General features: G+C 35.3%; 2 protein-coding genes across 2 annotated transcripts; both read right to left on the bottom strand.

Annotated features, from left to right (window-relative positions):
- Positions 1-26: 26 nt before the first annotated feature.
- On the bottom strand, positions 27-4,866 carry LOC149942934 (uncharacterized). The gene is made up of 6 exons (XM_090179930.1): positions 4,763-4,866; positions 4,036-4,106; positions 3,555-3,671; positions 2,959-3,003; positions 2,394-2,429; positions 27-134 (listed from the first exon to the last, which is right to left on the bottom strand). Exons 1-6 carry the CDS (start codon positions 4,851-4,853, stop codon positions 57-59), a joined length of 438 nt encoding a protein of 145 aa, XP_090036056.1. The 5' UTR covers positions 4,854-4,866; the 3' UTR covers positions 27-56.
- Positions 4,867-9,845: 4,979 nt separating this feature from the next.
- Positions 9,846-17,910, bottom strand: LOC149942933 (uncharacterized). The gene is made up of 6 exons (XM_090179549.1): positions 17,823-17,910; positions 17,132-17,202; positions 14,323-14,445; positions 12,015-12,059; positions 10,089-10,124; positions 9,846-9,923 (listed from the first exon to the last, which is right to left on the bottom strand). Exons 1-6 carry the CDS (start codon positions 17,908-17,910, stop codon positions 9,846-9,848), a joined length of 441 nt encoding a protein of 146 aa, XP_090035675.1.
- Between the last annotated feature and the right edge of the window lie 9,870 nt (positions 17,911-27,780).

The raw sequence follows: 27,780 nt of genomic DNA, 5'->3' as shown, positions 1-27,780 counted from the left end.
ATTAATTCTCAAAAAAGATACTTTTATTTATATCATTGCACAAAATTTTATAATTATCAAACAAAGGTGAGGAGGTGAGCAAACGCGTGGCGTTTTTTCCGGCTGTTGGAACTTTCATAGTCTCTTCCACATTGCTATGTACAAAGAAATTAAAATTTAAACGTTGTTAAAACCTTTAAACTTACGCAAATATCATTCAATTGGAATGTGCGATTCACATGTAGCGTAAAAGTAAAAAAATTGTGAAATTATCATTTTAAAAATTTTGAGTTACCGTTATACTTCTATATTGAGAAGTGAGTAAATGAAGGGTGGTTTTCATATTAATCATTTCTATTTCACTATTGAACTGTGTGAGGGACAGATAATGCCCAAACTTTGAGCCTCCTCTTTAAAAAAGCTCTTAATCTTCACAAATAGAATTCATTAGGATTAAAACACTAACGTGGGCCGTATTGTTTTGAATTTAAGTTCCATAAATTTAGAAGCTATATTTACGGAAGTTTTTTAAACGAAAAAATTCAGATGAATAAATTACCACTTGAACTAGTGAAAAAGTAAAACTCGTTTAGCGAAATAACACTATTTGTTGCCTCTAACGACCCAATGCCCAAGCAAAGAGAGTTATATGGGTAGTTTTAACTGCTTTCCTATAGAAATAATATCTCTTGGATGCTCTTTCTTTCCTTTTGCCAACTGTTTCCCTAAGCAAGAAGAGATGTCACACACATTTGAGTACATACAATCCCCCCAATATGTTAAGATTATCGAGAAAAATTATTAACTGGTCAAAGGCTCAACATGCGGGCCTTCAAGTGCTATACTCGATAAAGAGCAACCGAGGACACATCGTATAATTTTCCCTTCATTGGCGAATGGTATGAGGGACAGTTAATGCCCAATATTTAGGCTACTAATGCCAAAATAGAAACAGTGCCAGCGAGGGAACGATATAACCTATCGATTGATGTTTTATTGGCCTTTCTATCCCTAAACCTTATTAAAATAACACACCAATCCCTACGGGATTGCGTTTAAGTACGGTTAGAATGTGCCTGACAATATTCAGCTGCGGTAAACAAATTCTGAAGAAAATGATCTGCTTCTTTGGGAGACCTTTTTAATTTGTTTTAGCATTTTCCATTTAACTGGTCGAATTGAGCTCCGATGCCCCCTCTGACTTCATTTATAGATCTTTTGGGCCGAAAGATAAATTAAATATTCGAGCACTTTATTCCTAAGTTAGAAAAGCACGCCCAAAAATTTTTTCCTGAGTTGGAACATGCAAAAAACATGTTTCCAGAGCGATCTCGAAATCAGTAGGTCGGTTTCGAGCGTTCTCTTGAAAGCGGTAGATTAAACGAGGAAAAATTGGTCGCATCGGATTCAAACATGGAAATGGAACATGAAATGTTGATCCAGGCAATCTCGAGCTATCGAGAGCACTCTATTGGTGTAAAGGGCTCGCACGATTTGGTATATTTTATATATTTAGAAATTAAGATAAAAAGAGTTTCTAAAAGGGGAATTTTCACCACCCTAAAATTGGTTAAAAACCATTTAAATGGATAGAGGACGTCCGAAAATGGTTATACAAAACATTTCATGTTAATATTTCCAGTATTTGATTTATTATTAGCAACCAAATTTCGTGTTTTATCCCCCCCGACTCGAGAATCTCCGAACCGCTTGGTTGAACCTACCTGTAGCGCCATCTCGTGAACGAAATATTATTTTCCCCGGTTTTATCGTTTTTCGGTCGGAACTGTCATCTGCTACGACATTCTTCTTGGCTTTTTAACCGAGTTATATTCGTAGATTGTAGTTTATCGTGTTTTAAAAATGCCTTACACGCCACCCTTTCTAAATTTTTGCCGCTTCATTCTTTTGGCGCTGCACGTAAGTTCAACCAAGATTTCTGAAATTTTTGGAGCCGTTTGATGTAAGTTGCGGAAAAAGTAGCGTAACTTTTTAAATACTTTCCCAATAACTATAAAATTACAGGGACATAATCATTGATATATTTTCTATAATTCTGTAAAAAAACTTCGTAAATTTTGGTTTTGGTGACAATTCCCCTTTAAGCGTCATGAATTGCTTTAGTAATCAAATCAAATATATTGAATTTAATCGCGAGAAATATGCTTCTTTTATACAGTGGTAACGAATTTCCTGGGTAATGACGGTAAATGACCTCGTTATTCTTACGATCAAAGTTCTAAAAATGCTGAAATATTGCTGAGGAACAAAGGCTATGGTTTACGCAGGAAACTTTATTTTAATAATATTGCGCTGGTACTTATTTTATCTAATCGTACATTGATTGGTAATAATATAGCGTAATTGTATTTGGGCTCAGCGCTCGATTTACTCAAGTAACAAAATTGACTCACCATGGCATTACTCACACCACTTTGAATTGCATCCATCTGAAAATAGGCGTCAATATAAATTATACCTGCTTTCGTTTCGTTAATTATTTTGGTGGTATTATTAAAATCTTCGATTTGAAAAATCACGACAGTTTCAAGGGATACCGTATATTGGGAATTATTGTTATTTCCCCCGCTAGTCTGTAGAATTTAATTGTTCGGATCTGCTTAAGCGAGGAAGGGCCACTACAAATTCGGGTAAGTTATATTACGGGCTATTTTACGGATATTAATAACTTACCAATAATATAAAAACTAAGAAAATATAATGTGGCTATAATATCATATAATAGAAACCAAAAATCATTTGTCTTCCGTGGTCTCGATGTTTTTATTCTATCGAAAAGATCTCAGTATATTGCTTGTGGCAGAATCGAAACGTGCGTATATACCAAATATACGTTTTAGTATTGCGCAATTTTAGTTTTAAGTTCTATTTGTCACCAATGAAGTGTAATTAAGAGGGAAATAAGTTTGTTAAACCCCTGGTATGATTTTTTTACGATTTATGCAAAGAATCACTTACGTTTCGTAATAGAACCTCAAAACTTTCAGCTATACACTTTTGAATCTAGAAAACAAGGATAGAAAATTTGCAACTGCCAATCGTATAAAAAAATAGGTTTCTAATTTCTTCCAAATTTGGGGCTGTTAAAAAAGTTCGTAGCCAAAAAATTCTTTATGGGGGTCCCCGAAATGGATAGATGGGGGTGCAAAGGGTAACATTTCTAAAAAGGACGGTGCACAGTTCCATCTCCAACCGAAATGAAATCACGGATACACCCTTGCCCTAGTAACAAAGAGTAACTTCACCCCTAAATTGCGTAACATATACTAAAGTCACACATAAGCCCGAAAATTATTAAATTTACATTTACTAATCAGAAATACTTACTAATTGAAGTAATTGCTATAATTCAGGTTCCGGTATAGAATTCAGATATTTAGCGTAAAATTTACTAACGCTTATACAATCCCAACTTCCCCTTACGCGGTGTTGTGTGATTTGTGAACGACCCTTTTTATCAAAAGATTATCTGTCTAGCCTCAGTTAAATATTAAAGCGCTTTATAAGCGGTTTTCCCGCACAATATCATTTTAAAGTCAAGTGAAATTTCTTACATTTAGAGTCACACTGAAGAATTCTGAAGGATCACTACATTGCGCATCCAATAAGGTTACTTCATCGGCCGACTCACCCAACACACGCTGAATACAAGTATCGTACAGATCGAGAACCTAAATTGTAAAATTTTAGCGTGACAGCTTGTGCAATAAGCTAACAAAATATTAAATAGAAAGGTAAACAGATGAAAAAGACGAATAATAATTAACTTGAGTTTAAAACAGTCCAGCTGAAATGGTAATCAATTCTATAAATTTATATTTGAACATTAAACTAACATAATGGTTAAACAGATAAATATTAAAACAATGAAGTGATGAACTGTGTATAGGTAAAAACGTAATATAATATATATTAATGGGGTTTAGTTAATTAATTTAGTAATTAATGGGGAATAAAATGTACTATAGTTGAAGTTCAAAGATATTATTTTGTTATTATGAAAGCTCAACTAAAATAAAGTGTGAAAAGTTTTACTTCTTGGGGCATGTTGTTCCGGAAGCAATCTTTTACGATACCCTTCAGCTCCGGACGTTCTTTAAATTCCTCTGAAAATTAAAATTCGATTATTAAAGCAATATTAGTTTTAATTTCGGCTGGGTCCTCCATGCGATTTTCGAAACCAAATTCAAGATTTCCAGGAATGTCTATTCAGCCATTTTGGCGATATAGTATAGAAATTTGAACCTTCATCCTTATTCTAATCCTCAGTATATCTCTTGCACACCATGTCATAATTATCTATATAGGACTTAAATTGTTTATCCTTTGACCCTTTATAATAATATTTTTATTTGATATTTGATATTTTTATTCGGATTAAACTCTTCAATAAAATATTATCAAATTTTATCAAATTTACACATTTTTGAGACATAAAAGTTGAAATAATTTAATTATTAAACATTTTCCTAAACGGTTTAACAAAAAATAATTATCTAAATTAAAAACGAAACCTAGGCATTTTTATTTGTTTTGGTAAATAACGGGTGTGGAATCCGAATCAAATTATATACCAATAAGAAAACAGGTTTTTCGGTGTCAAATTAAGTCAACCAATTTGAACCATAATATTTTGAAGATGGCGAAATAACAAAAAAACTAAATATCCTTGAATAAATGGGAGTACTTATCTCCAATTAAACATATGATATAAAACTAATTATTTAACCACCCATATATTGAAATATTTCATATGACTTACCACACATTTTTTCGCTATCACTCTCCATAACACCAGCATGTCCGATTGCAAAAATTACGGACAAAACGACGAAAGCTAACGTTGACCTCATCTTGACTAATATTACTTTACTATGGAATCCGAGCAGCTCATTTTAAACTAGTATTTATAGCTCGTCAAATATAACGCTTATCAATTAAATCAAACTAATTACATTTTAAAGGATATGGTGGAGCTGTGATTAACCAAAATTGCTTCAACGAACCGTATCGGAAGTAAATAATGAGGTACAACTCTGGAATATTTCGCAAGATCTGATAACATTGAAAGGGAATGTTAAGTTAATTTAGCTTTTTTTTAGCCGGATTCTGATTAAAATGTTTTATATCTCATAAACTGATAAATTATCAACTTCAATTAACGAGTATTAACAGTAATTACCGTTTTAAAGTGGTTTAATAATTTACCAATTTAAATTTGGCTTCCAATTCGTTAGTCCATCAAAAGATGTTTTTCAATATTATGTTTTTCAAACTCGAACAAGTTCTAGTATTTTTTAGCTATTTAATTTTTTTATTGGCCCATTTAAAAATTGTTGAAATTCGTATTCAAAGAAGTATTCAGCAAAACTTCAATGACGGAGATGGTAGTTAAAAGAATAAAAACTGGTTTATTATTAAATAAACATATTTATGCCTACAATAACTACAAATTAGAGTTTATAGCTAATGAACAACCCCAGATAACACGGTAATAAAGACACACAGTTTGATCAATGAAAACACGCTGTTATATACCAAGATTTAAAGAATAATCGGGAATTTAACAAATTAAATATATCCACCAGTAATGGACTTTCATTTTTTAAAAAAGGATGCTAAAACCGGTTTTTAAATAATACGAATGTAAATTATATACAATAGTTTTTAAATTCCTCGGTGTTTTATCTAAATTTTCAATTAATGTTTGTATAATCCAATTTATTATTTTCTTTATTTTGTTCTTTTTATTTTTTGTTATTTTTTCTATAACTAATGTACATCAAAACTCGGAATAAAAGTTGCGTAGCAATTTGGCCTTCTAATCCTGTACCAGACATAATGAAGATTCCAATAAATTATTATTATTATTATTATTATTATTATTATTATTATTATTATTATTATTATTATTATTATTATTATTATTATTATTATTATTATTATTATTATTATTAGGCCTATTATATTGTTAAAAAGTACGTCCGATAGTCTACCCATCACTTTTTTTTCACAAAAAGTCATTTGAAAGTATATTCAGTTAAAGGATCGTTGCAAAGGTTCGATCGGGGAAGATTCTACGTTCGTGAGTCTATCCGAAAAAAGCGTTGAATTCCACCGCCCCTGCTTTTACAAAATATTTTTCGGATAGAATCGCACGAATATTGGCAATGGACCCTTATAGAAAAAGGGTTTGTATACACCACACTTTCGTTGCCTGATTGAAGGACTGCCAGTTGGAGTATTTATCTCTATGCCTTCTCTTTCCTTTATCAACCAGTGAACGAAGCGTCAGAGGTCAAGCTAGTCATTAAGGCATCCAGGATCGCATCCAGATTTGAAGATTCCCAAAAAGAATTAAAGTTGATATACTAAATTATTTGTTACTTGTTTATACGTAAATATTTACTAAAGATTTGTCCTTTTTTGAAGGGTGACTATGGAGATCACCCAAATTGGATCTCAATGGGGATATTCCTCAATATTAGAAATATAAAACCGTCTTCAACAACAGCTATCAAAGTATAGTTACACTAACAATAAATTTGTGTGCTGCGTTTTTCAGTTTGGTCGTTACATTTTAATTTGTAATTATTTGTGGTTATAAACTGAGTGTCTCTTTCGGCTTGTATTACTTTCAATTTAAAACGATGACGCAAACTTTAGCTTTTGGTATTATGTTTGTATTTTGGTTTCGAGCCCAGGGAAATTAGGTTTGGACCCGGAACTAATTTGTTACAAGCTAATTTTGGCTAGATTATGTTCATCTCGACGAACTATATTCGGGAAAAAGTTGATCGATTTTGCAATCGAGGAACATGTCTAACAATGGCCGCCATTTTGTCTATTTTGGGTTTTGCGTATTTACGCGAAACCCATTAGATATACTCATTTATCAACTTCGACCAATCTTATTCAAAATGCAATTTCCTATCGAATAATATATAACTTACCTGCGGTACTTTATATGGGAGAGCGCACATAGATTGAATCTCGTTATCCACAAAAAACGGCTATAGCATATAAATATGAAATATGATAGTGTACATTAATTTCTATTAAATTATTCAGTATCGTCTTGAACTTCGTCGTCTTTGTAAGAGTTTTAACATGATATTCCATTACACTCGGTGCACAAGGTGGAACAATGAATTCCGTATCATTGGAAGGAGCATAATTTACTGCAATTGCTACTTTTGCATCTACTAAATATTAGATTTAGTATTCTTCTTGGAGCTGGCGGATTTTCACATTGAATAGCTTCCAAGTAAATCCCATTTATCTTCAATCCCCAATTCTCAGGGTTCTGATTATTGGCTAACCATTCTTGAGATTGATAATAGACTCTATTTATGTGATGTTTCGCTGATTCTGAGGTCGGTGCGAGAGTTGCCAACTCATTCGTGGATTTTCAACTTTGTTTAGAAACAAATCAATTGTACATGATATAGCGATGTTCATTTAGGTTTGTAGTGTTTTTTAGCGTTATATAGCTTGATAATTATTTGTATCCTACCAGGTGGATTTGATTTTAATCCACGTTTTTTATTTAAAAATTAGAGCAAATTGGATCAAATCTTCATTATCGCGAAATGGTTTCAAGATAGTGTTATTCCTTCTTTTTTTAAAAACCTAGACGTAGAATCGCAACCAGAGAAAGCGTGTACAAAAGTCAAAACTTCGGCTACATTTTGAAGTTTGCATTTTAAGTTGTAAATATCTGTTATACTATCGCTTTTAGAACACTTGCCAGGCCCTAACATGTAGATGTTTTTACCAGAGCAGCGATAAACTAATAATACCTTGATGTCGGTATCGTCAGCTACAACGAAAACTGAATTTTCTGGTTGTTTACTTTCCATCGCAGTAGATACAATGACGGCGCGCGAATAACTCTAAAATTAGCTTTTCGTAGTGTAATTGCGAGCTCATTTATAAACGATTGTTTCTTTTGTGTACTTTAAAAAAAATGATTTTGAGGAACGGTGCACGATAAACTAGGCTGAACTATTCCGTCGGGAGTTGACCTTGCTCGACGCCTGAGCTCTTCACTTTTAGTGCTTAGTCTTTCTGTTTCGTATCCGTGAAATACAACAGAAACGTTTTCTCCATATTGATGTTTGAGATATTTTGCAAATTGATTATGAAATGTTTAAGGTCGAGGCCAAACTACTTTATGTAACAGACGTCCACCGTCGACGATAAATGTGTTTGTCGGTTTTTCCATGAGGTTCAATTTTATCGAGTTTTTTTAAGGAGGTTGGATTTTATGGACTTTCGAATCCATCCATATTGAACTAATTTCCCTGCGTTAGTCCGGATTTGCAACAAATTGGAAAGGCAGGGTTAGCCACCGCTAGACAACGCTAATAAGGATAGTGTAGGACTGTAGAACTGTAGCGTTATTGTGTACAGACTGTTTACGCTATACGTTCCTAAAGGGGTTTTCAAAATAACTTATCATTGTTTATATTTTTCAGAAAGCAGCCATGTTAGGAAGAATTGAGGCGGTCAAAGAACGTATATTTCAACTCGCATTGGGGCTAGTGAATTAATGCAATTGTTATCCTAGTTGAATAATTTTGTACATATGCGGAAGAGAGGGTAATGATAAAAAGAGAAGACGCCGCCACGCATTCGCTTTGTTGAACATGCAATTAGTTATTGTAAATTAACATTTTTGTTCCCACGTAACCCCCACCCCTTTGGCGGTATATTTACTCTTCTATAGTTTCCAACCTTTGACCGATTCCCTCGGATATTTTACATAGTCGCCCCCTTTGTCGTTTATTTTGCTACTATCATCAACTGAAAAATTTGTATCTGGGTTCTAAAATGTTTTATAACTCTAATAAATATAAATTTAAACTTTCTTCTCATTTGATTTTCATCTTCATCACTTGGGAAGAAGAGGCCCCACTTCAGAGTTTACTGAGGTTATTGCGCTGGATTTAAGCGTATTTGGAAAATGCAACCTCGAATATTTTTCACATATTTCAGACCATAATTATGAAGGAAATCTTTAAAATTCTTTGATTGAAGGGTTCAGCAGTCTCAGAGACAGTTTTGAAAATAAAGCTTCTGGATGCTACCCCCTATTACACTACAAAAAGAACCCGTAAAGTATCGCCTCTTATCGTTGCATCTACACTAGAACCGCCACTTGATATAATTTTGAAGGATATTAAACTACCAAATGTGGTATTTTTTACTATTTGAGGTAAAACGTAATCATAAATAATTTGATTTTTTAATTTTATTAAAATTGATGTTAGACTAGTTAATTTCCAAATCGCCCTTATAAGTATCTATGAATTTCAACATTTGTGTTATTAAATCTTGCTATGGCAACTATAAGATAAAATGCATGCAATTTTGGCAATTAATAAAATTATAACACTAAATCTAAAAAACCAGAATTAGCTAAGGGTTACTAGCTACTTAAGCAGGTCATCGGATATTAAGTTTCCAAAAGTTTCAAATTTTTACATCAATCAGGGATTCCCTTTGCGGGAGAGGGGAACAATAATTTTGTTCATTATTCGGAACCAGTTTTTTTAAAGAAAAATTCTAAAAATATTTTGACTTTTAAAAATGAGGATGAGTTTGACTAACTCCGGTACGTACCTGACAACAAGCCATAGCTGGCAACACTACTAGGCGTAAAGACGTTCACCGTGTTCTTGTTTTAAAGCGCGACCTTAACCTCTCTGTGACGTAGTCTTTTTCTCGAGAACAGAGCATACGTATAACCTTAAAATTTAATTGGGAAATGATAAAAACATCAAGTTGTGATTGCTTTTATTTCCTATTTTTCTACACATTTTTTACAATTTACTTTTATTTTAAAACAAGAAAGATATTGAGGATGCCAACGCATTTCGCCTGTTTCGGTTGTTTTCGCGGTGGGCATTTGCACATTCCTACAAAAGCGGTAAAAGTCTAATGAAACATTAATTATTAGCTCAGTAAATATCCACCATCAATAGTGTGTTAAAAACCCCTGATGATGATTAATTAGTGTATCTTGATAATTTAAGCGTGTGTGAATTCTTAATTTCCATTATTCATGAGTATGGACTACTTACCGAGGTCTTTTTAAGTCCTCTCATCATTTCCTCCGTCTGCGCAAAATAATTAAACGATTATTAAAAAAATGCTCACGAAAATTAAAAACCGATTGTAAAAAATAACTTCTATAAACAAGGTGAACTAGATCTTCAAAGTGGATATCTTTTAAATATACTCTCCTATAAATTCGTTTACGAGTGCTTTCATCCTTTTTAGTACAAAGGGACGAGCGTTTGAACAGGTTTGCTTCAACCAGGGAGGCTCGGAAAAAGATAATCTGGCAAACCTGCAAACCAAGTTGATTCGCGAGTGAAATAACGATATATCCTATTCTATTTATAATATTGGTGTATTTTGAAAAACACTCACTCCGCGTAGGCTAACTTAGATAGAGACAAAAATCGATCTGGCTGGCGATTTAGAAAATGAGAAACCTTAAAGGACTGAACACAAGTTTAATCTAGACCAGCCATAAAAAGAAAAGAAAAGAGAGAAATACGTCACTGGAGGAAAGTCCATAATGGAAGATCAACCACGATTTATAGATAACAAAAGTTTATATTACGCTTAATTTTGTTGACGTCAATGTTATACCGAAAAGGTTCTTCTAACTAGATCCCCGTATTTGGAGGCGAAGCGTGAGGGCTATCTAGGCAATGTGTCAGTATTTGATATACCGGTGCATATCGTATCATCCTATCATGACTGCCCCCCACTAGCGTCCACAGCCGTAAGGGGCACCAATGGGACGCTCAGCTGTGGCCATAAATGTGGATGTCATTGTATCCCAAGTAGACACCGAACCTACATAGATAGGGAGCCAATAAGCCCTTTAGCAAAGAGACCAAAAGGCGGAACAACGGGCAAACTCTATTCGATTTCCAATATTCTTTTCTTTATTAAATTGAATTATTTGATGTAAATAAATATCTGTTGGTGCCACATCTACTATTTGTGATGTGACATGAGTGCTAAAAATATGTGTTTAATAAGAGTATAAGTTATAATAATCAGCTAAGCTAATACCCAAGAAACCACACAGGCTTAAATACACTAGTGAAGCCAATTACCGGTGGCCGGGTTAAATTGCGAAGGAGCGTTGTGGCGAGCCCTTCAATCCACGCGAGCCACAGCTCCCTGCACTTACTATTACCGTTAATCTCAGCCAGTTTTTATGGAAACGGGAAACCCCTCTAACCAGCAGGGAGATAACAAACTCAACGCGGAAGGAGTGGTTCCGAGTTTTCCCTGGGATCGAACCCGGATCCGCTATATCTGCGAGGTGAGAGTTCTAAACACTTACGAAAGCATTTTCCATCTAAGCCACAAAAATAAACACGTATCTTTGCAGGCTTGAGGTATTTTTCAATGCGGGTGAATATCCCGACAAATCGTGGCTCAAACTTCCCACTATACTTCCTATGGGAATTTTCTTATATATAATGCCAGGAGACATGACTAGGAGTTGACAGCGGTTGCCGCGGTGAATGGACCCCGGCGTGGTGAACACAAGAACCCGTTTTTCCCACTAATTCCCGCTTTCTACCCACCCCTCGAATTTTCTCTCTGGCGTTTTCTTTTTTTCTCGGCCGTCACGTAGATACTATACTATCAACATAGCGCCCTCTGGGAGAAAAAAAAACCCTTCTCGCGGGCTCACGCTGAGGCGGCTCTACAACCTCAGCGGTAGTTCCCACAATCCTCGCTAGAGAGCGTCACTAAAATATTTCATCTCGAGTCCGTCTCCGAGACTGGAGATACCGCGGTTTGGGGGGGGGGGGGGTAAAAGTTAGAGAAGGGAAAGACACGTTTTTCGTTAACAGCGCGCGTTCGGAAAAGCGCCCGGCTGTGAACTCCTAGTCATGTCTCCTGATAATGCATATTTTAGTCTGAAATAATTTTAGAAAGTTGCGAAGGTGCATGTTTCAAGCGATTTCACTTACGTGTTGCATTAAAACGAATAGGTTCTCATTCATACAGCGCATAATCTGAAATTGTAAAAACTCTTAATTCATAGCTATTTAAAAAACAAATGTATTGATGTAAATATAAAAATTGGTTTTTATATAAGAACTATTATCACGATAAATAGTATTAAAATGAATAAAGAAAAATGTGATAAGATTTTTAATACATCCTTTCTACAAAGTGACCTACAAAATATCGTAATAGAGGTTCCCCACTAAATGAAATGAAGCTTCTTCAAAATTTCCCGCCAAGGCTTAGTTAAATTTAAACGTTTATTTGTTATATTGAAATGTATTGTAATGTTGTAAATAATAATGAATTATAGAATTTGAACATAAAATGAATGTATTTTGTTTCCTTTCAGCTAGGCTTGGCTAATACCCAAGGCACCACCTTAGGCCTAAGTCGCCAAGCAACTTTTAAAGCCATTATTTCGTTTCTTGAGGCAATACTGTCCACATTAAGATCTGTGTGGTGTTTATAAACATCAACCTAAACAGGAATCCATAACGCTATTTAGAATAAATATCTCCGCATATCCCCTGTGGTATTTTGTGGCGGAACATTCTGGGTGGGCCCAAAAACGCTTATACCGCGACAAATGACGTAAAATTCGGTGACGTAAAAGGCCTTGCGTTTGATTGGTTATTACAAATATACAGTTATTTGTATATTTCACCCATGGTTTTTATTAGTCGTTTGGTAGTTTTCATCATCGGGAAAAATGGCAGAATCCGTCGGATTAAATGATTTAGATGTTTTTCCGGTATTAGAATCCGCGATAGATGACTCATTAAAACCAATTCATGGTGTCGAAAAGACAGTAGTTTGTGACCAAGCTTGAAAAGAGCCATAATAATTGTCCGTAAAGATCAATTCTTAGTGCTTGGCACAAAGTGTTAAAATCATTCGATCTTTCCTTGCATGAACTGAATAGTCTTTAAACCGTCGGGAATATTAAAAATGCCGTTCTCTAAAAATATGTTGACTTCCGAAACAACTTTCTCAATTAATACTGTTTTCAACCGTTTTTTAAGTTCTTTAATAACTTTTTCTTATTAATATTTAGGTCTATCGGTACTTTATAACCTTCAACTCGGCCAAAGACCCAACCACACATTAGTCACGTGGTTTTATGGGAGGAGGAGCTAACACTCTCAATTATAAGCTCTGCCTGCTATGTTCCGCCACAACGGCGGGGAAATAAATTCGTTATTCATTCCAAGTAGCATTATGGATTCCTGACCTAAATTATAATAGAATTAGATTCGTAAAATTTTAAATTAGCTGAATATATGAATAAGAAACCAATTGGTTGTTTAGTCCTCGTTATAGTTCAGTGGCGAAGGAAAGTGGTATTAAGAAAAAGAGCGAGGATAAGGCTTTAAATATCATTGCAACAATTATTATGTTACTTATGTTGTTATACATTACTTTAGTTAATGCCAGATCTAACACACTTCGCACCATGTGTCCAATCTTTCTTTTCAAATAAATCCGAAACATCGAAGCAATCTTTTTTAACTTCAAATGATTTGTTCAGACATTACGGAAAGAGCCGTTGGACTTTCTAGTATACAGGGTGTCCACTAAAAACGAAAAATGATAAATAACTGTTTTTTAAATTTAAAATTTCTATGGTACATTCCTCGAGCAGGGGGGCATTTACTAGTGTAAAATTGAATGCCCTTGAACCATGTCAAGGGCAATGAAAGTTGTTGCTCCCCAATCAGAAGCCGATAAATTTAAGGTTAATAAATGCCGTGTATGATAATAAAATAATATGTTTAGTTTTAATGTGACTAAATCAAATTAATACTGAATAGTTAACAACGGTTCAATTATGCCACCGTTGGCTACTATACATGCTTGAGATCGTTTAACGACGGAGTTCATTGAGTTGTTCAACATTTCAATTGAAATGTCACAGAAGGCATTTATTATTCTTTCTAGAAAAACTTAAAATTATCGGCTTCTGATTGGTCAAATTTGGTTATTTGAACTAATAATATAGCGAAGAACAACTTTATAATCGGAACCAAATCCGCAAACCCAACGGTTATCGAGATAGTTTTTGATTGACCTTGAAGGCATGGCTCAAGGTTATTCAATTTTACACGAGGATTGTTCCATAGAATTTTGAAATTTTTCAAAAAAACGTTTATCAGTTATTTATCATTTTAGGTTTTTTAGTGGACATCTTGTATAATGTTCGATTAATATTGGGTTTTATAGTTAATTCTGAGCTCATTTGACATTTTTGAAATAAATAATAAGTCGTACATCATCTTCAACTAGTTGTTTTCTTTCTTCCGAACTCGGGGAGCATTGATGAGCTATGAACTCCTCCGCAGTTGCACCTGGACCAATTGCTCTTGCGATACAAGAATTATAAACAATTACCACCTATAAATACAAACGAAATTGTATTAATTTCTCAAAACATAATTAATTTTTAATTTAATATCCCAGGTACTATACAGAACACAAATCCAAATTGGCACATAGAACTCGTTTGGCTTAAGAAATACCTTGAAATTTCTTGATATTCAATCCGACTTATTTTGCGTTTCTACGCTTCCGCTTTATTAATGTTTGACACGCAACCGCTCCCGGTTTTCAATATCAAAAGGGACGGTAGTCCCTATGCAAGGTCCGGGTATAGAGTAGAGCACCTACCCGAGCACTTGCTATATTATCTCGAGTCAGAATGAAGCCGATTTTACACCCTCGTATCTCAAAAACTATAGGTCGTATCAAAACAAGTGCTGTATCGTTTGAAAGGTTACAGGAACGCGACAAACATATACGAATTCCATCGAACAGGGTTAAGGCGACGTTTCGTAGTAATGGGGCAAAGTAAGGCTTAATTTTTGTTCTTCTTCTTTTCTTCTTCTTCTTCTTCTTCCATCTTCTCCTCGCAGACCGCTCTACAGCAAAAACTACTGAACCGATTTAAATTCAATTTGGTATACAGTTCTATATTAAGCTCCCATTGTGTCCTGCCAAAGGAGAAGTTCATATATGGTATAGTTCTTGAGCTACGGTGACAATTGTACAGTTTAGCGAGTCCGTAACGAAACCATGGAGTAATAAACACATAAGAAGTACTAAACTGGAGCGACCAGCGATTTAAAAAAAATAATTCAAAAGGTTTGAGGGTTGATTCTAGGTGAAAACGTGGCGCTGTGTTCGAAAAATAGTCTTAAAGGTTAAAATGCCCGCTAAAACGGATATACTTGAAAACTATGTATGCAACATATTTATAGGTGGATTGTAGGAAAAAAGGGGCGCTGAGTTCGACAACAATAGTCTTGCGAGTGTCAGGGTGGGGGTTGTCCGACATAGGGCTTGTCGATAAATAAGTCCAGTTTATGACGTTTATGGGTATATAATTACAGAAATAGATTAAACATTCGAATGCTACTGATTTATAGGTTGTTTCTAAGTGAAAGAGTTGCAGTGAGTTCGAATTGTCTCGCCAGTGTCAGGGTGGGCAGTGTGCCGCCAGAGGGCGGTAAACCATGCCAATGAGTAATAAACACAGTACAAAACGTGTAAAGTTTAATAACAATCGTACAAGCCTATTTATTAACATTAAAAAATGAATTAGAGAGCATAATGACGTCACGGTTTCAAAAAATTAAAGTAAACAATATCTAAACGTACACAATGTTGGCGAAAGAGCTAGGCAGTTCTCAATATTCCAAATAGGTAAAAGTTTACTTTCCAATTTGTTTATAAACATTATTTCCGCTTTGTTACGATTAAAGGTATTATAATAACTTCACTTCTATTGTTATAAACAAAAAGGCGTAAAATCCACCCAAAAACCATTCGGTTAAAAATTGCAAGGTCCTTTAAACAAAAACGTCACGTCCTATATTACTCTAGGCCATAAAAGTAGTGAAATCAAATAACGGGCAAGATCTGTAATTATATTCCCATAAACGTCATAAACTGGACTTCTTTATCGACAAGTGATGTGCTCTGAAGTAATATGCTAGACCTTGCGCGTTCTAAGTGTTTTACTGTTTTAAAATCCTTTGTACAACCATAAAACATTTCAAAGAGAATGGCTAATATTAGAATCACAGTGTATCAAATATATTGTTTAGATCGAAATATATTATCTTCTTTGTTTAAATTTACTCTTTTACCTTAAAACCATAATTAAATAAAGCAGACAAGTTGTTGACTGCAGTAATTACGTCACTGCAGTCAACAACTTGTCTGCTTTCAGTAATTTGCCAGTTTCAGTAGTCGCTCTGCCACCTATCGATAATGTACAGAAATGTTCGAGTACCACTAGTACGGACAGTTTCAGTAATTTTATCGAGTGTTTTTATTTTGCGAGAACGAAAGAAAACTTTAAAGTCGGGAGGTTGAAATGGTCCCGTGATTAGGTAATGCTGCCATCTACATCGTTTTTAGGAACTAATTCTTGATATTTATGCTTGCCTTTCGTCCGCTATGTTGTAAATTTTATGATTTGTTCACTCTTTATACATTCTTAAGAAAACGTTTTTTCTTATATTGACCTTTTTCTTTAATTAATTTGGTAAATTATTTAACTTATTTTGTATCATTATAATAGTTACAGCTAAGCTAAGAAATGGTTGTACAAAGGATTTTAACTCAGTAAAACACTTAGGACGCGCAAGGTCTAGCATATTACTTCAGAGCACATCACTTGTCGATAAAGAAGTCCAGTTTATGACGTTTATGGGAATATAATTACAGATCTTGCCCATTATTTGATTTCACTACTTTTATGGCCTAGAGTAATATAGGACGTGACGTTTTTGTTTAAAGGACCTTGCAATTTTTAACCAAATGGTTTTTGGGTGGATTAGCTTTCCCATACCACCCAAATTCTGAAGACAAATATTTTTTGCTTAATTTATAAACAGGCTTAATTTTCGGTGTATCAACAACAAAATCTATATTTCCATTCAATAGAAGTGAAAACTACATCCCTGAGCTACAGCACCGAGAACAACACCATTAACAATTTTTTTCATTCAGTCTTAGTAAAAGTATCAATTGAAAGTGGTTCTAAACTGAAATATATCGTTTAAAATAGTCTTACTTCTCTAGGCATATTATCCTCGAAGCAATTTTTTGCAACAGTTTTCAATTGGGGATTTTCTTCGTACTGACCTGAAAATTCAACGATGAATAAGTGTATAAGCATTTACAGTATAACCTAATCACTCGTAACAGATGCCATAAAAGTATTTTCTTTAATGAAACCTTGTTCACGGTATATGAAGTAAATCACTTACAACTTGACGAAAACACGTCACCAACAGATGGGAAGCGGATATTAAAATGTTTTTATTTATTCAAAACCTAGAAAATCCCATGCTTTTTTAAATGGAGATTTTTTTGTTTTGAGAGTCCAAAAACATTTTCGGTTGCCATGGTTAAACTAAAGCCCATTGCAACTTTTCCCTTTGGGAATTTTCATACTACCATAAGGTGATAACCACCACGGGTAGTCTCTTTGTTAGTTTCTAATTATACTCGCTACTTTTACAATATGCAATAACATATCCTAGAGACCAGTATGCATAGCTCTAATCTGCTAACCTTATTGGTTTGAATTCAGCTTATTTTCATAGAAATTTCTACATTTTAAAATTGCGGAGTAAAATACACGTGGCTTCAGAAGAATATCGGGCCAAGGTTCCGCGAAAATACAAATATCGTTTTTTATGGGACCATCTCTTGTAGAAGATAGATTATTTACTTCAATTATTTTTTTTAGAAACACTTACCGCAAGCAAGTTCCCTTTCTGCATTTGTCACGGCATAGCCCGATGAAAATATCGCAAAAAAGAGACCGCAAATCAATATGGTTTTCATCGTGATTTACGAAATATTTGAAAAAAATCTTATTTATATATAATATATCATAACCCAAATTTATCGCTAAATCTATGCTGAAAATATTTCATGATAGTAAATTACTAATTAAAATTTAACCAATTTGATTAAGACACTATTAATATGATTTGGGTTCAAAATAAATAAAGGAAACGGGTTATTTCACGATAAGATATTCGCTTAATTAGTCAAACAGCTAATAATGGTATAAAGGCGATAACAAAATCTTCGACCGGAAATATTTTCCCGGAAAATGATTGACATTCGATTCCCCGGGTTTCTTAGCGCTCTAGATAATTGCGGATGAAACGATAAGCGAGCATTAAAGAAATCAAATTACCGCTAAATCCAATATATTTCAGTATTGTTAGTTAAACAAATTTCAAACATAACTAAACTAATAATTTTAAAGACTTTATTTTCATGGTGATAATTTAAATGTTAAAAAGAAAGGTTCTCATGGATATTAAAAACATTTAAACACGATATTGAAAATTATAGAGGGGTGTTGTTTTAAATAGTAGGGGAAGGTGGATTAAATATAATAGAAGGAAATCCATAAGCTAAACTTAGAGGGTGATGACAATAGACCGTTCTATAAAATCGGCCCAAAACCGGCCAAACTTTTCATACAGACTATAGAGCTAGTTCAGCTGGACTAACAACTTTTGTTATTCTTTGGTTTAAGAGAATTCGGCTTATTTCCTGTCTTTATATGAATATTTTAGAGACGTACCTTTTAGGAGTTGTAGGAGGGACCCTAGGTGTTGACGTAAGTTTGGGGTTAAGAATATTTTCATGATCTAAGTTTATTTTGAAACCCGTGGATCTGGGACTAGTATTTTGCTTATTTACCATCATACATTTATTACAAAAATCATTTAAAATAAGAAAAACGGCGCGGAAAGCCGGAAATTTGTGAAGCCTAGGCTAGAAACTACCCTACTCCTAAAAATCGACTGCTCTCAATTTCTTACGGGTTTGCCAGATAAATATTTTTCTCTCACACGAAAAAACGGCCAAACCTTCACCTCCTTCGAACTCAAAAGGGGGAAAGCACACAACACCGATTTTATAGAACGCTCTATTAAAAAACTACCAGTTATATAAATGTTAAAAATATAATGAAGAAACAAATGTATAAATATTATGATGCTGCTTCTAAAAAAAAACAAACCAATTGGTGTTTCCATAAAATAAAACAATAAAGAGTTACGAGATTGTTTCATCCCAAGTGGTGAAGATCAGTGCCGTATTAGCAATAAGGCTGAATAAGCTGAAGCCTATAGAGCCCAAAGTATCACAAGGGGCAATGTGATTTCGTACGGGTCAGGCCATCGATTAATACGTCACTGATGAAGACGCCAGAAAATTGAATTAGTCACTATTGAACTATAAGTTTCTTTGAACAAAATTTCGAAATGCGATATTTTATTGTACGCTTGTAAGTAAATGATAAATCAATTTTTAACAAATGCTTGAAATATTACAGGAAAAATTTAGTATTTTAGAGCAGATACAAAGCTCTTACAAACTCAGAATGTGTGAAAGTTCCGAGGAGAGCAAGCAAGAACTGAAAAATTTGGTAGAGTGAATTTACGAGGAAAAATAAAATACTCACGTTCACTTTGATTCAAACGGTTCATAAGCACCAATGCGTTGTGCCGTTTTCTTTTTTACCATTCATCTCTCGTACGCAAGTCGGCCAAAATTTAAATTATTATTATTCTTTGATCTACTAGAAAAGCGACGTCAATACGATTTTATCAAAAGATAATTAAGTAGAAATCTCTGAGTCCTCTTAAAATTGCTGTTCCCTGAAAAATATCAAGAACAAGTAGATATATTAAAAATTTAACAGGTGGATATTATCACTTCGTTTCGCGATAAGACACTTACAAGTTCCATTAATGCTTCTTCGTTCTCAGTCATACAGTCTCTACTCTAAAGTAAATTTAAATTACTTTGAAAAAAACCAAAAGTATGTAAATATGTATTATGGAAGTATGGCCTAATACGAGAAAAGCCTATACATCTAAGAACACCAATGGTTTGACGATTTTCCCTTACTCGTTTCAATAACGCTACCTAGCTGTGTGAAAAATTCTAAATAAGAATCATAGCCTGTTCCTGCAATTAGTCTCTAAGTATATTTAGGTAAATGAGAACCAGGGCTATGGGCTGCAATGCAAAGAATGACAAAAACGAGTGAAAAGGTAGAAAAGTCCCTAATGAAAATGTGGGCAAAAAAGCTAAACCCTAGCAATGTCATAGAAATTAAAAAACGTATGAGTTACTCGGAAAAATAGACCTTACAGATCTTCAAGTCCAAAACGAATAAAAAATTAAATTAAATAGCCAGGATTTCCGGTTGCACCCTACAATTTTAGCTAATGGTTAAAGTTATTAGGTTACTTATGCTTGCATCAATATGGCTTTCATTGCCACTATTTTTATTTGTTTCTGCAATAAACGCATTGTGAAAGAACACTTTAAATTGGGTCATGAAATAATATTCTCGCCATCTTGGCGAACTTGTTTAGTTTAATATTGTCATAATTGTAGATTATTAAAGACTGTTTTTCTCAATAAAGAGTTTTCAGACTTGCTTGATCTAAGCTCTCAGGTAACGATTTTTGAGTAGAGCTGAGCAATGCTCTGAAGCGCTAAGCTATAAGCGCCTTCCGTAATGGATCACGAACGTTGTACTAGTTCTAACCTAAGCAACTCTTTGGTTTCATCTACGCTTCAAAGAATCGAAAACTGCTTCCTCAAGCACTTACTTCTTGTTCGACGTCCATTCGTTCTTTGGAAATTGCGCAATGCGCACGTATGTAGTCAGAAATTTTAGCACCTTCGCCAATAGATTCCTCAAGGCATGAAATGTATGCATCCATCACCTATCGTGTAATATACCTAACTTTTACGGAATGATTTCCAAAATAATTATTTTTAACGAAGCTTTTAAATTTTATTTCAAGTGGAATTTACTCTACGCTTACTCTGTCGAACCTACTTGCATAACATAAATTCTATCCCATCCACAACCAATTGCAAAGTGATAATAAAATCAGCGAACGTTTCTACAGCGTTACGTGAATTAAAATTGGTATTGCTCACAAGCTTTGTTAAATAACAATTTATTTCAGTATATATTGCTTTACTTTATCGGGTAGATTGTCTCGGTAGCAGTTTTCAAGCACATTGGCAATATCACCCTTCTACTTGAGAGAACTCTACAGTGCCGTATAGTCTTAAACGATAACCCCAATAAACCCAGAAAAGAAACCAATGACCTTCTACTCATATCCATCAAGAATTTATTAATCTCGAACGCCAAATAAGTTTGAGGTAAAGGAAATATAGTATACGATAGTCTGTTCAACCCCAGTGAAGAACCCAAAAATCTGGTTTAATTGTACAAAACAACAATGCCTTTTAAATAGTGATTCCGCTCCTTGGTTTACTTGCTATAGTAGCAACGTTTACGGTAGGAAATCGACCTATGCCGGAACTATGCCAACTATGCCACCTACGCATTTTAGGGAGTAGCGCCATGGCATGTTTTGTCATAGAAAGCAAGCGCCATACTAAAAATTGTTGGAAATTTACTTTGTGTGTCCCTATTTTGTAGCTTTGCAGCATAGCACATCCATTAGTCTCATATAAAATAAAGTAAATAATTTTTATTACCATCAGCCAATTTTTAGAAACGGTTCAATAATACCAGCATTTACCGCTATACAGGTTTCCGCACGGTGGAAATGGGCACTGGATCATATCGGGAGTGCCAATTAGAAAGTTCCAACCACTCTTTGTCGTAGCTCGCCAATGCTTGTAACGGGCATCTGGTATATTTGATAAAGAAGCTGAAGTCTAACGCGAATTTTCTTCGTAGTTCCTATAGGGAAACTTCAATAAAAAAAACTACGTCACAGCGCGAAATAGCAGACGATTTTATACCCTCGCGGAATCTGATCTAGAAATTAGAAACTGTCGCCGCCATACTGAGGGGTCTCATATCCCAGGTTGCCATAGCATCAGTGAAAAAGGGTTCGTTCTTGCTGTGTAGAAACTTGAAAGAGAACAAATAAAAAACCTAACGTGAGTGATTTTTTTTAAATTTTATCCAATTCCGTGCGTGGTACGGCATCAAAGAGAAAAAACTGAAGCCTGATCCCAAGAAATGGTTAAAATGTTTAAGCCTTGGAGAAGAATCACACCAGCATTATATGGGTTTGTTCAAGGCATTTTTCCGCTGAAGGTAAGGATTTTCTAGTTTTTTAAGCCTAACTAAAGTTTCTAATGAATTTGTTGTACCAATATCAAGCGCCATCAGCATTTGTAGGGATTTTTCTAGATAAATCCAAGTCGCTATTCCTAACTTAAAGGAAACCCGGCGACCAAGCCTACATTAAAATGTGGTCCTTCCTCTCGCGTAACTTTACTGGTGAGGTTATCGAGGTTAATGGGGTTCTAGGGGTATGCTTATAATTAAATTGAGGATTGCCATGTGGTAGATTTAAGAACATTAGAAATAATCCTTATTTAATTACGGTTAATAAACAAATTATACAAACGGGGAAACACTATAAAAAACTTAAAAAGAGGGGACACTAAAACAACTTAAACAAAAGGGGACATAAATTTAAGGATAAAACAAAATGTTTAAAGGAACCGTTTTCTAGGACACAGAAACCTGGCACACCATTAGAAATAACATACGTATTTTAAAAATAATTTAAATTTTTTAGTCACTCAGTTGGGTAATAATTAGAGTGCGTAAATCAACGCCCACAATCGAAAAGGGTGGATGTTGCACCCCCTAGAGCTGACACTTTAACACAATGTAGAGGTATAGAAGTAATAAAGATTAAAAAATAATCGAAATTTAAAAGTCAAACGGATCCAAAATTATAAGAGTGCGTATTATTATAAAAGTTTTTAAGGTGGGTCGGATGAAATGGGCTGACAAATCGCCACTAACTACTTTTAACCTCCGGAACTTGGTTGTGCAGATAGAGAAAACCTATTTATTATTATTGGAGAAAACGTCGTTGTTATGTCAGTCCATTAAAACGATATGAAAGGTGTTGCAAATGTGGACGACAACCACAGCTACACTACACAACTTTCCATCGAAAACAGTATTTCCACTCGATATATATATTTATCATGTGGAACTAACAATCGTTAAACGTTTCAATTTTTACCTTTCCTAGTGAACTTGTTCACGGAGAGGTATAGTTTTCGCCGTGTCTGTGCATGTGTGTGTGACAGTGTTCGCAGTTGACGTCGTGGGGCTAAGTGTTAGAACAGTGTTCGCAGTTGGCAACCCGGTGCAAAGTGTTAGCGGGATAGAAAAGGCATCTTTTACTACCGCTTTAATTACGTAATCTGCAGTCGTCTTAGGTGTATTCGTGTGTTGGTTTTGTGCGGTTGATAGTTACTGCTTTTTGACGTTTAAGACGAACCGAGTGCTGAGGGTTATGAGAAACCTCTCAACATCCAAATGGCAGAGCTTCGACAAATTGTTTACGGTATATGTCTTATTATCAAGGCAAATAGCATTGTTTCGTATTTGGACCGGGGTCACCTACATGGCAGGCGCGTGTTCATCCATTGAAGCACCGAAGCTGCTTACTTAGTAGAGAAATTCAGGAATACGAATAATCGTGCCGGATGAGAATCGATCCCGGTTCTACAGCATGGTAGGAACGAGTTTTCTGATTGAGCGCACGTAATATAGTAGAAAAATTCATTAAAATTTTTAGATAATATACGGACAAGAATTGTACTTGGGTCTTTAGATTGAGAGGCTAGTGTTTTACAACTGAGCCACCACTATCTAGCCTCATTTAGAAATGTTTAGGCATAAAAACTGTTGTTTACCAAAAATAATTTGACCTTATCTGAAATGAACTGTATAAATAGTCATATCCCTATTGTAACACAGGCAGATCACCGAGTACTATAGCATGTATAACTCTCTACTTCTAGTATAGATATAAAGTGTCATGTCAACATATCATGTAAATATATAATCCTCATAATAAACGTTTCTACTAATTTCTAAACGATTATTTGTTGAACACAACAAATTGGCGACGGGATGGGATCCTCCTGATTGTTCGAGTCTACAGGTTTCACCATTGACTTGCTGAAAAGAAAATTGCTACCAGAATCCAAGAGTTGAGACGACAAGCACCAAAGGAGCGATGTCAGTCACCAATCGGTTTAAACAATTCGATGACCAGACAGAGTCATGGAGACTACGCAGAGTGGTTGGAGCAGTACTTCATTGTAAACGGCATCGACGACGAGGCGAAAAAGAAAGCGACACTGTTAACTGTGTTATTGGCCCAGCAGCATACGCGACACTTCGGAATATCGTAGGACCGGCGAAACGCACAGACAATACTTGCGACGAGTTGGTCCAGGTACTAGGCGAGTATTGCAATCCAGTACCATCAGAGATCGTGGAACGGTGTAAATTCAACTCAAGAGATCGAAGACCAGGAAAGACAACGGAGCTACGGTGGATGAGCGAAATTTGTAACCACGCTGCTTCATTGGACGATATGCTGAGAGACCAACTGGTGTGGTTGTAAAGATGATTCCCTACAAAAACGACTGTTGGCGGAAGAAACTTTATCTCTCAACAAGGCCATGTCCATAGCCCAAGCTATGGAAAAGGGGGTTAAGAATGTCAGCACCATGATAAATCAGCTAACCAGCTACACGTCCGAAAAAGTTCACGCCGTTTCACTTCTCTTCAGAAAAAGGTGACCAAGCACATCCGGAAAACGACATGCTAAGAACCAGAACTGGCTTCAAGCCCAAAGAGATGGTATCAAATCAAGGCAAGCTACCACCAACACTGAGAAGTGTTCTCGTTGCAGCAGTAGCTGACACAATTCAATCAACTGCCCATACAAAGAATTGGTTTGCCAGCAATGCAGAAAGAAAGGTCATATATTGAGAGCTTGCTACAACAAGATTCCAAGGAGAAATGAAGGGCAGACGAATCGTATCACGGAGGATACGCAGTCCCTGGAGTACGACGTTTTCGTGCTGTCTACAACCATGGTACCACTTGCCCTCAGCGAGGAAAGCGTATATTAAATACCTTAAAGAGATAGTGCCAACTCAGAATAATTTAAAATTTTGTTCTTTGGCTTACACGTTATGATAGATTTTTAAGTCCTGAATCAGAATATATATACATATTAGCACTTTCAATTAGTATTTAGTTTTATATTTTAATGTAAAATAATGGTATTCCAATAGCCGCGCAAAACTTCACAGATTTTTGACGTCATGAGTTTGGTCGATTTCGGCGCGCTCGAGCGGCGGGGAATTTCCAGTCGCCTCCTTTCTACTATCGCGTAGAGGATTTGTAAGCGCGTTTTTTGACTTTCTTCTCGCGGACCACTCGGTTCGAGATTCTCGAATCACGACTTAACGAGCCGGCTACGTGTAAAAATATTATTTTCAAAGTAGAAATTGAAGAAAAAATCGAAAACAAGGTATTGTTTATAAATTATATCATTATTTCTTATACGTAGTCATTATAACAATATTTATATTCTACAGAAAGATGCCACCGAAAGCACCGAAGACCGTAGGCGCCACAGTGTATTGTGCAGTTCCTTTTTGCAGTAATAACAACAACAAAAGTGGCTTATCTTTCCATTACTTTAAATCGAATGAGGGCCTTAAAGCGTGCGAAAGCGATGGGAGTAAAATTTCCTCCTGTAATCCCCTAAAAATTCTTTCTCCCGCTCGCTCTAGTAGCAACCAATAAACATCAACCTATCTATGACGATAAAAAAAAGTTACGCTATCTTTCTATTTTAAAATTTGAAATTAATCGTGAATATTTATATTTATACCAAATATTTTATAACTATATTTTTCTTTAGTATATTTTTCAATAATTGATGAAAATTCTGACACTATCTCTTTAATCAAAATAAGAACGTCGAGAACCATCGCAGACAAGACACAAGAAGGGGTTTCTTGAACCATACAGAATTACTTGCTTCATCAACGATGTTAAAGTTAACATGGAAGTCGACACCGGCTCCGTACATTCACTAATGTCGAGTCAAGACACTGAAGGAATACACAAGATGGACGCGTTGGACAAATCCAACGTTCAACTAAAATCATTTCAAATTCACAAGATTAACGTAGTAAGAGTCAGCCAAGTCAGAGTATCGTACCACCTGCACGAAGATATACTCCCGATTATCGTATATAATGGCCGCGGACCAATGCTCTACGGTAGGTCATGGATATCTTCGTCACTTCCGATCCACCAAGAGTATTTACAATCTGGATCAGACGCTACAGGATAGTCTTGAATAAACACGAGTCCGTCTTCGACCCGAAGCAAAGGGGATTTTTAAAAGGCGTGAAGGTACATCCACTGAAGACCTGACGCAGAACCCAGATTCTCCAAAACAAGAACTATCCCGTATGCGTATAAAGACAAAGTCGAGCAAGAGCTTCAAGACAAAATCATATCGCCCATACCCTTTGCACAGTGGGCGGCTCCCATCGTTTCTGTGATGAAGTCTAACGGCCAGATCAGAATTTGCGGAGATTTCAAAGTAACGGCCAATCGGCAGATCCAGACCGAGAAATACCCACTCCCGAGAGCAGAAGACATATTCGCCAAGCTTGCAGGATGTAAAGTATTAACCCGACTCGATATGCGTGATGCTTATAGTCAGCTGGAGCTGGACGATTCTTCGAAAGATCTCGTAGTCATTTATCATCTGCATCCGTAGTGTTTCAAAAACACATGGAGTCTATGCTACGAAATCGAAAAGGAGTCACACCATTCCAGGACGACATCCTGCTTGCAGGAACTGACAACAAAGACCATATAAAGAAACTGGACTCGCTACTTCAAGTCATTCAAAACGCCTATCTGAAGCTGTTTTGGGAAAAGTGACCATTGGCGAAGAAAGCTATAGACTTCCTTGGCTACCATCTAGATCACGGAGGACTTCATCTACAAAATACGAAAATTTCTACCATATCCGAAGCACCTGAGCCGAAGATCGTGGAAGAACTAAAATCATTTCTGGGTCTTCTAAACTACTACTCGAAGTTCTAACAATTTCAATCCCCTGACCGTTCTATTAGATCTGGGCCTACCAGTTGTCAATTGTTACTATTATTTTACTACTACTGCGAATCTACTCTAACCGACTGCCCGGAGTACGCTACTATTTGAATTTGTGGGTAGAGATGAAATAAGGAAATATATTTTGCCATACCAAAAGGCCAATTTTAATTATTACTAGACAAATAACTTTAAACACTTACGCGACATAAAAATGGTTAAAACATGCACACTCTTAAATGAAAGGAAACTAAAAACTACTAATAAACCTCCTAAGCTAAACCCCTTTTAGATTCCATTTTCACCTAACCTAATTGTGTGCCATCTGCCATGATATTAAATCTTCGGTTTAAACTTATTACTTATCACAAGTCTTTTCACTATGATACGAAGTCCATCGAAGGGGTGGCCAAACCCATTACGGTGAAGGGACTATGTTGTGGTCATGAGTAAGACATCTCAGGCGACGCTCGAAGAGTTAAGAGAGAAACGTCGAAGATTCGTGGAGCGAAGCCATCTGGATGTCGATGACCATGTGACGGTCATTCTTGTCTACTAAAACGACTAAGTTAATACCCGAATAAAGATAAAGTTAAATTTTAACAGTTTACAAAATTTATTTCAATCTAAAGTATATTTTAAATGCCAAATATTCGAATATAAATAAACTTGTGGTTCTTAAAAAAATATTTAAAGAATAAAATCATTAA

This window comes from Leiobunum rupestre, chromosome 6, assembly GCF_980474605.1.
Source record: "Leiobunum rupestre chromosome 6, qqLeiRupe1.1.hap1, whole genome shotgun sequence".
NCBI lineage: Eukaryota > Metazoa > Arthropoda > Arachnida > Opiliones > Sclerosomatidae > Leiobunum > Leiobunum rupestre.
Note: the sequence above shows the minus strand (reverse complement) of the source record. Positions and strands in the feature narration are given on the sequence as shown.

Excerpts from the sequence above, each read along its gene's own strand:
- LOC149942934 (XM_090179930.1), bottom strand. The coding sequence starts at position 4,853 with ATGAGGTCAACGTTAGCTTTCGTCGTTTTGTCCGTAATTTTTGCAATC. Across the intron at positions 3,672-4,035 it reads GGAACAACATGCCCCAAGAA|GTTCTCGATCTGTACGATAC; the intron begins GTAAAACTTTTC and ends TTTACAATTTAG. Across the intron at positions 135-2,393 it reads GTGGTGTGAGTAATGCCATG|CAATGTGGAAGAGACTATGA; the intron begins GTGAGTCAATTT and ends CTTTGTACATAG.
- LOC149942933 (XM_090179549.1), bottom strand. The coding sequence starts at position 17,910 with ATGAAAACCATATTGATTTGCGGTCTCTTTTTTGCGATATTTTCATCG. Across the intron at positions 14,446-17,131 it reads AGGATAATATGCCTAGAGAA|GTGGTAATTGTTTATAATTC; the intron begins GTAAGACTATTT and ends TTGTATTTATAG. Across the intron at positions 9,924-10,088 it reads GAGGACTTAAAAAGACCTCG|GAATGTGCAAATGCCCACCG; the intron begins GTAAGTAGTCCA and ends CCGCTTTTGTAG.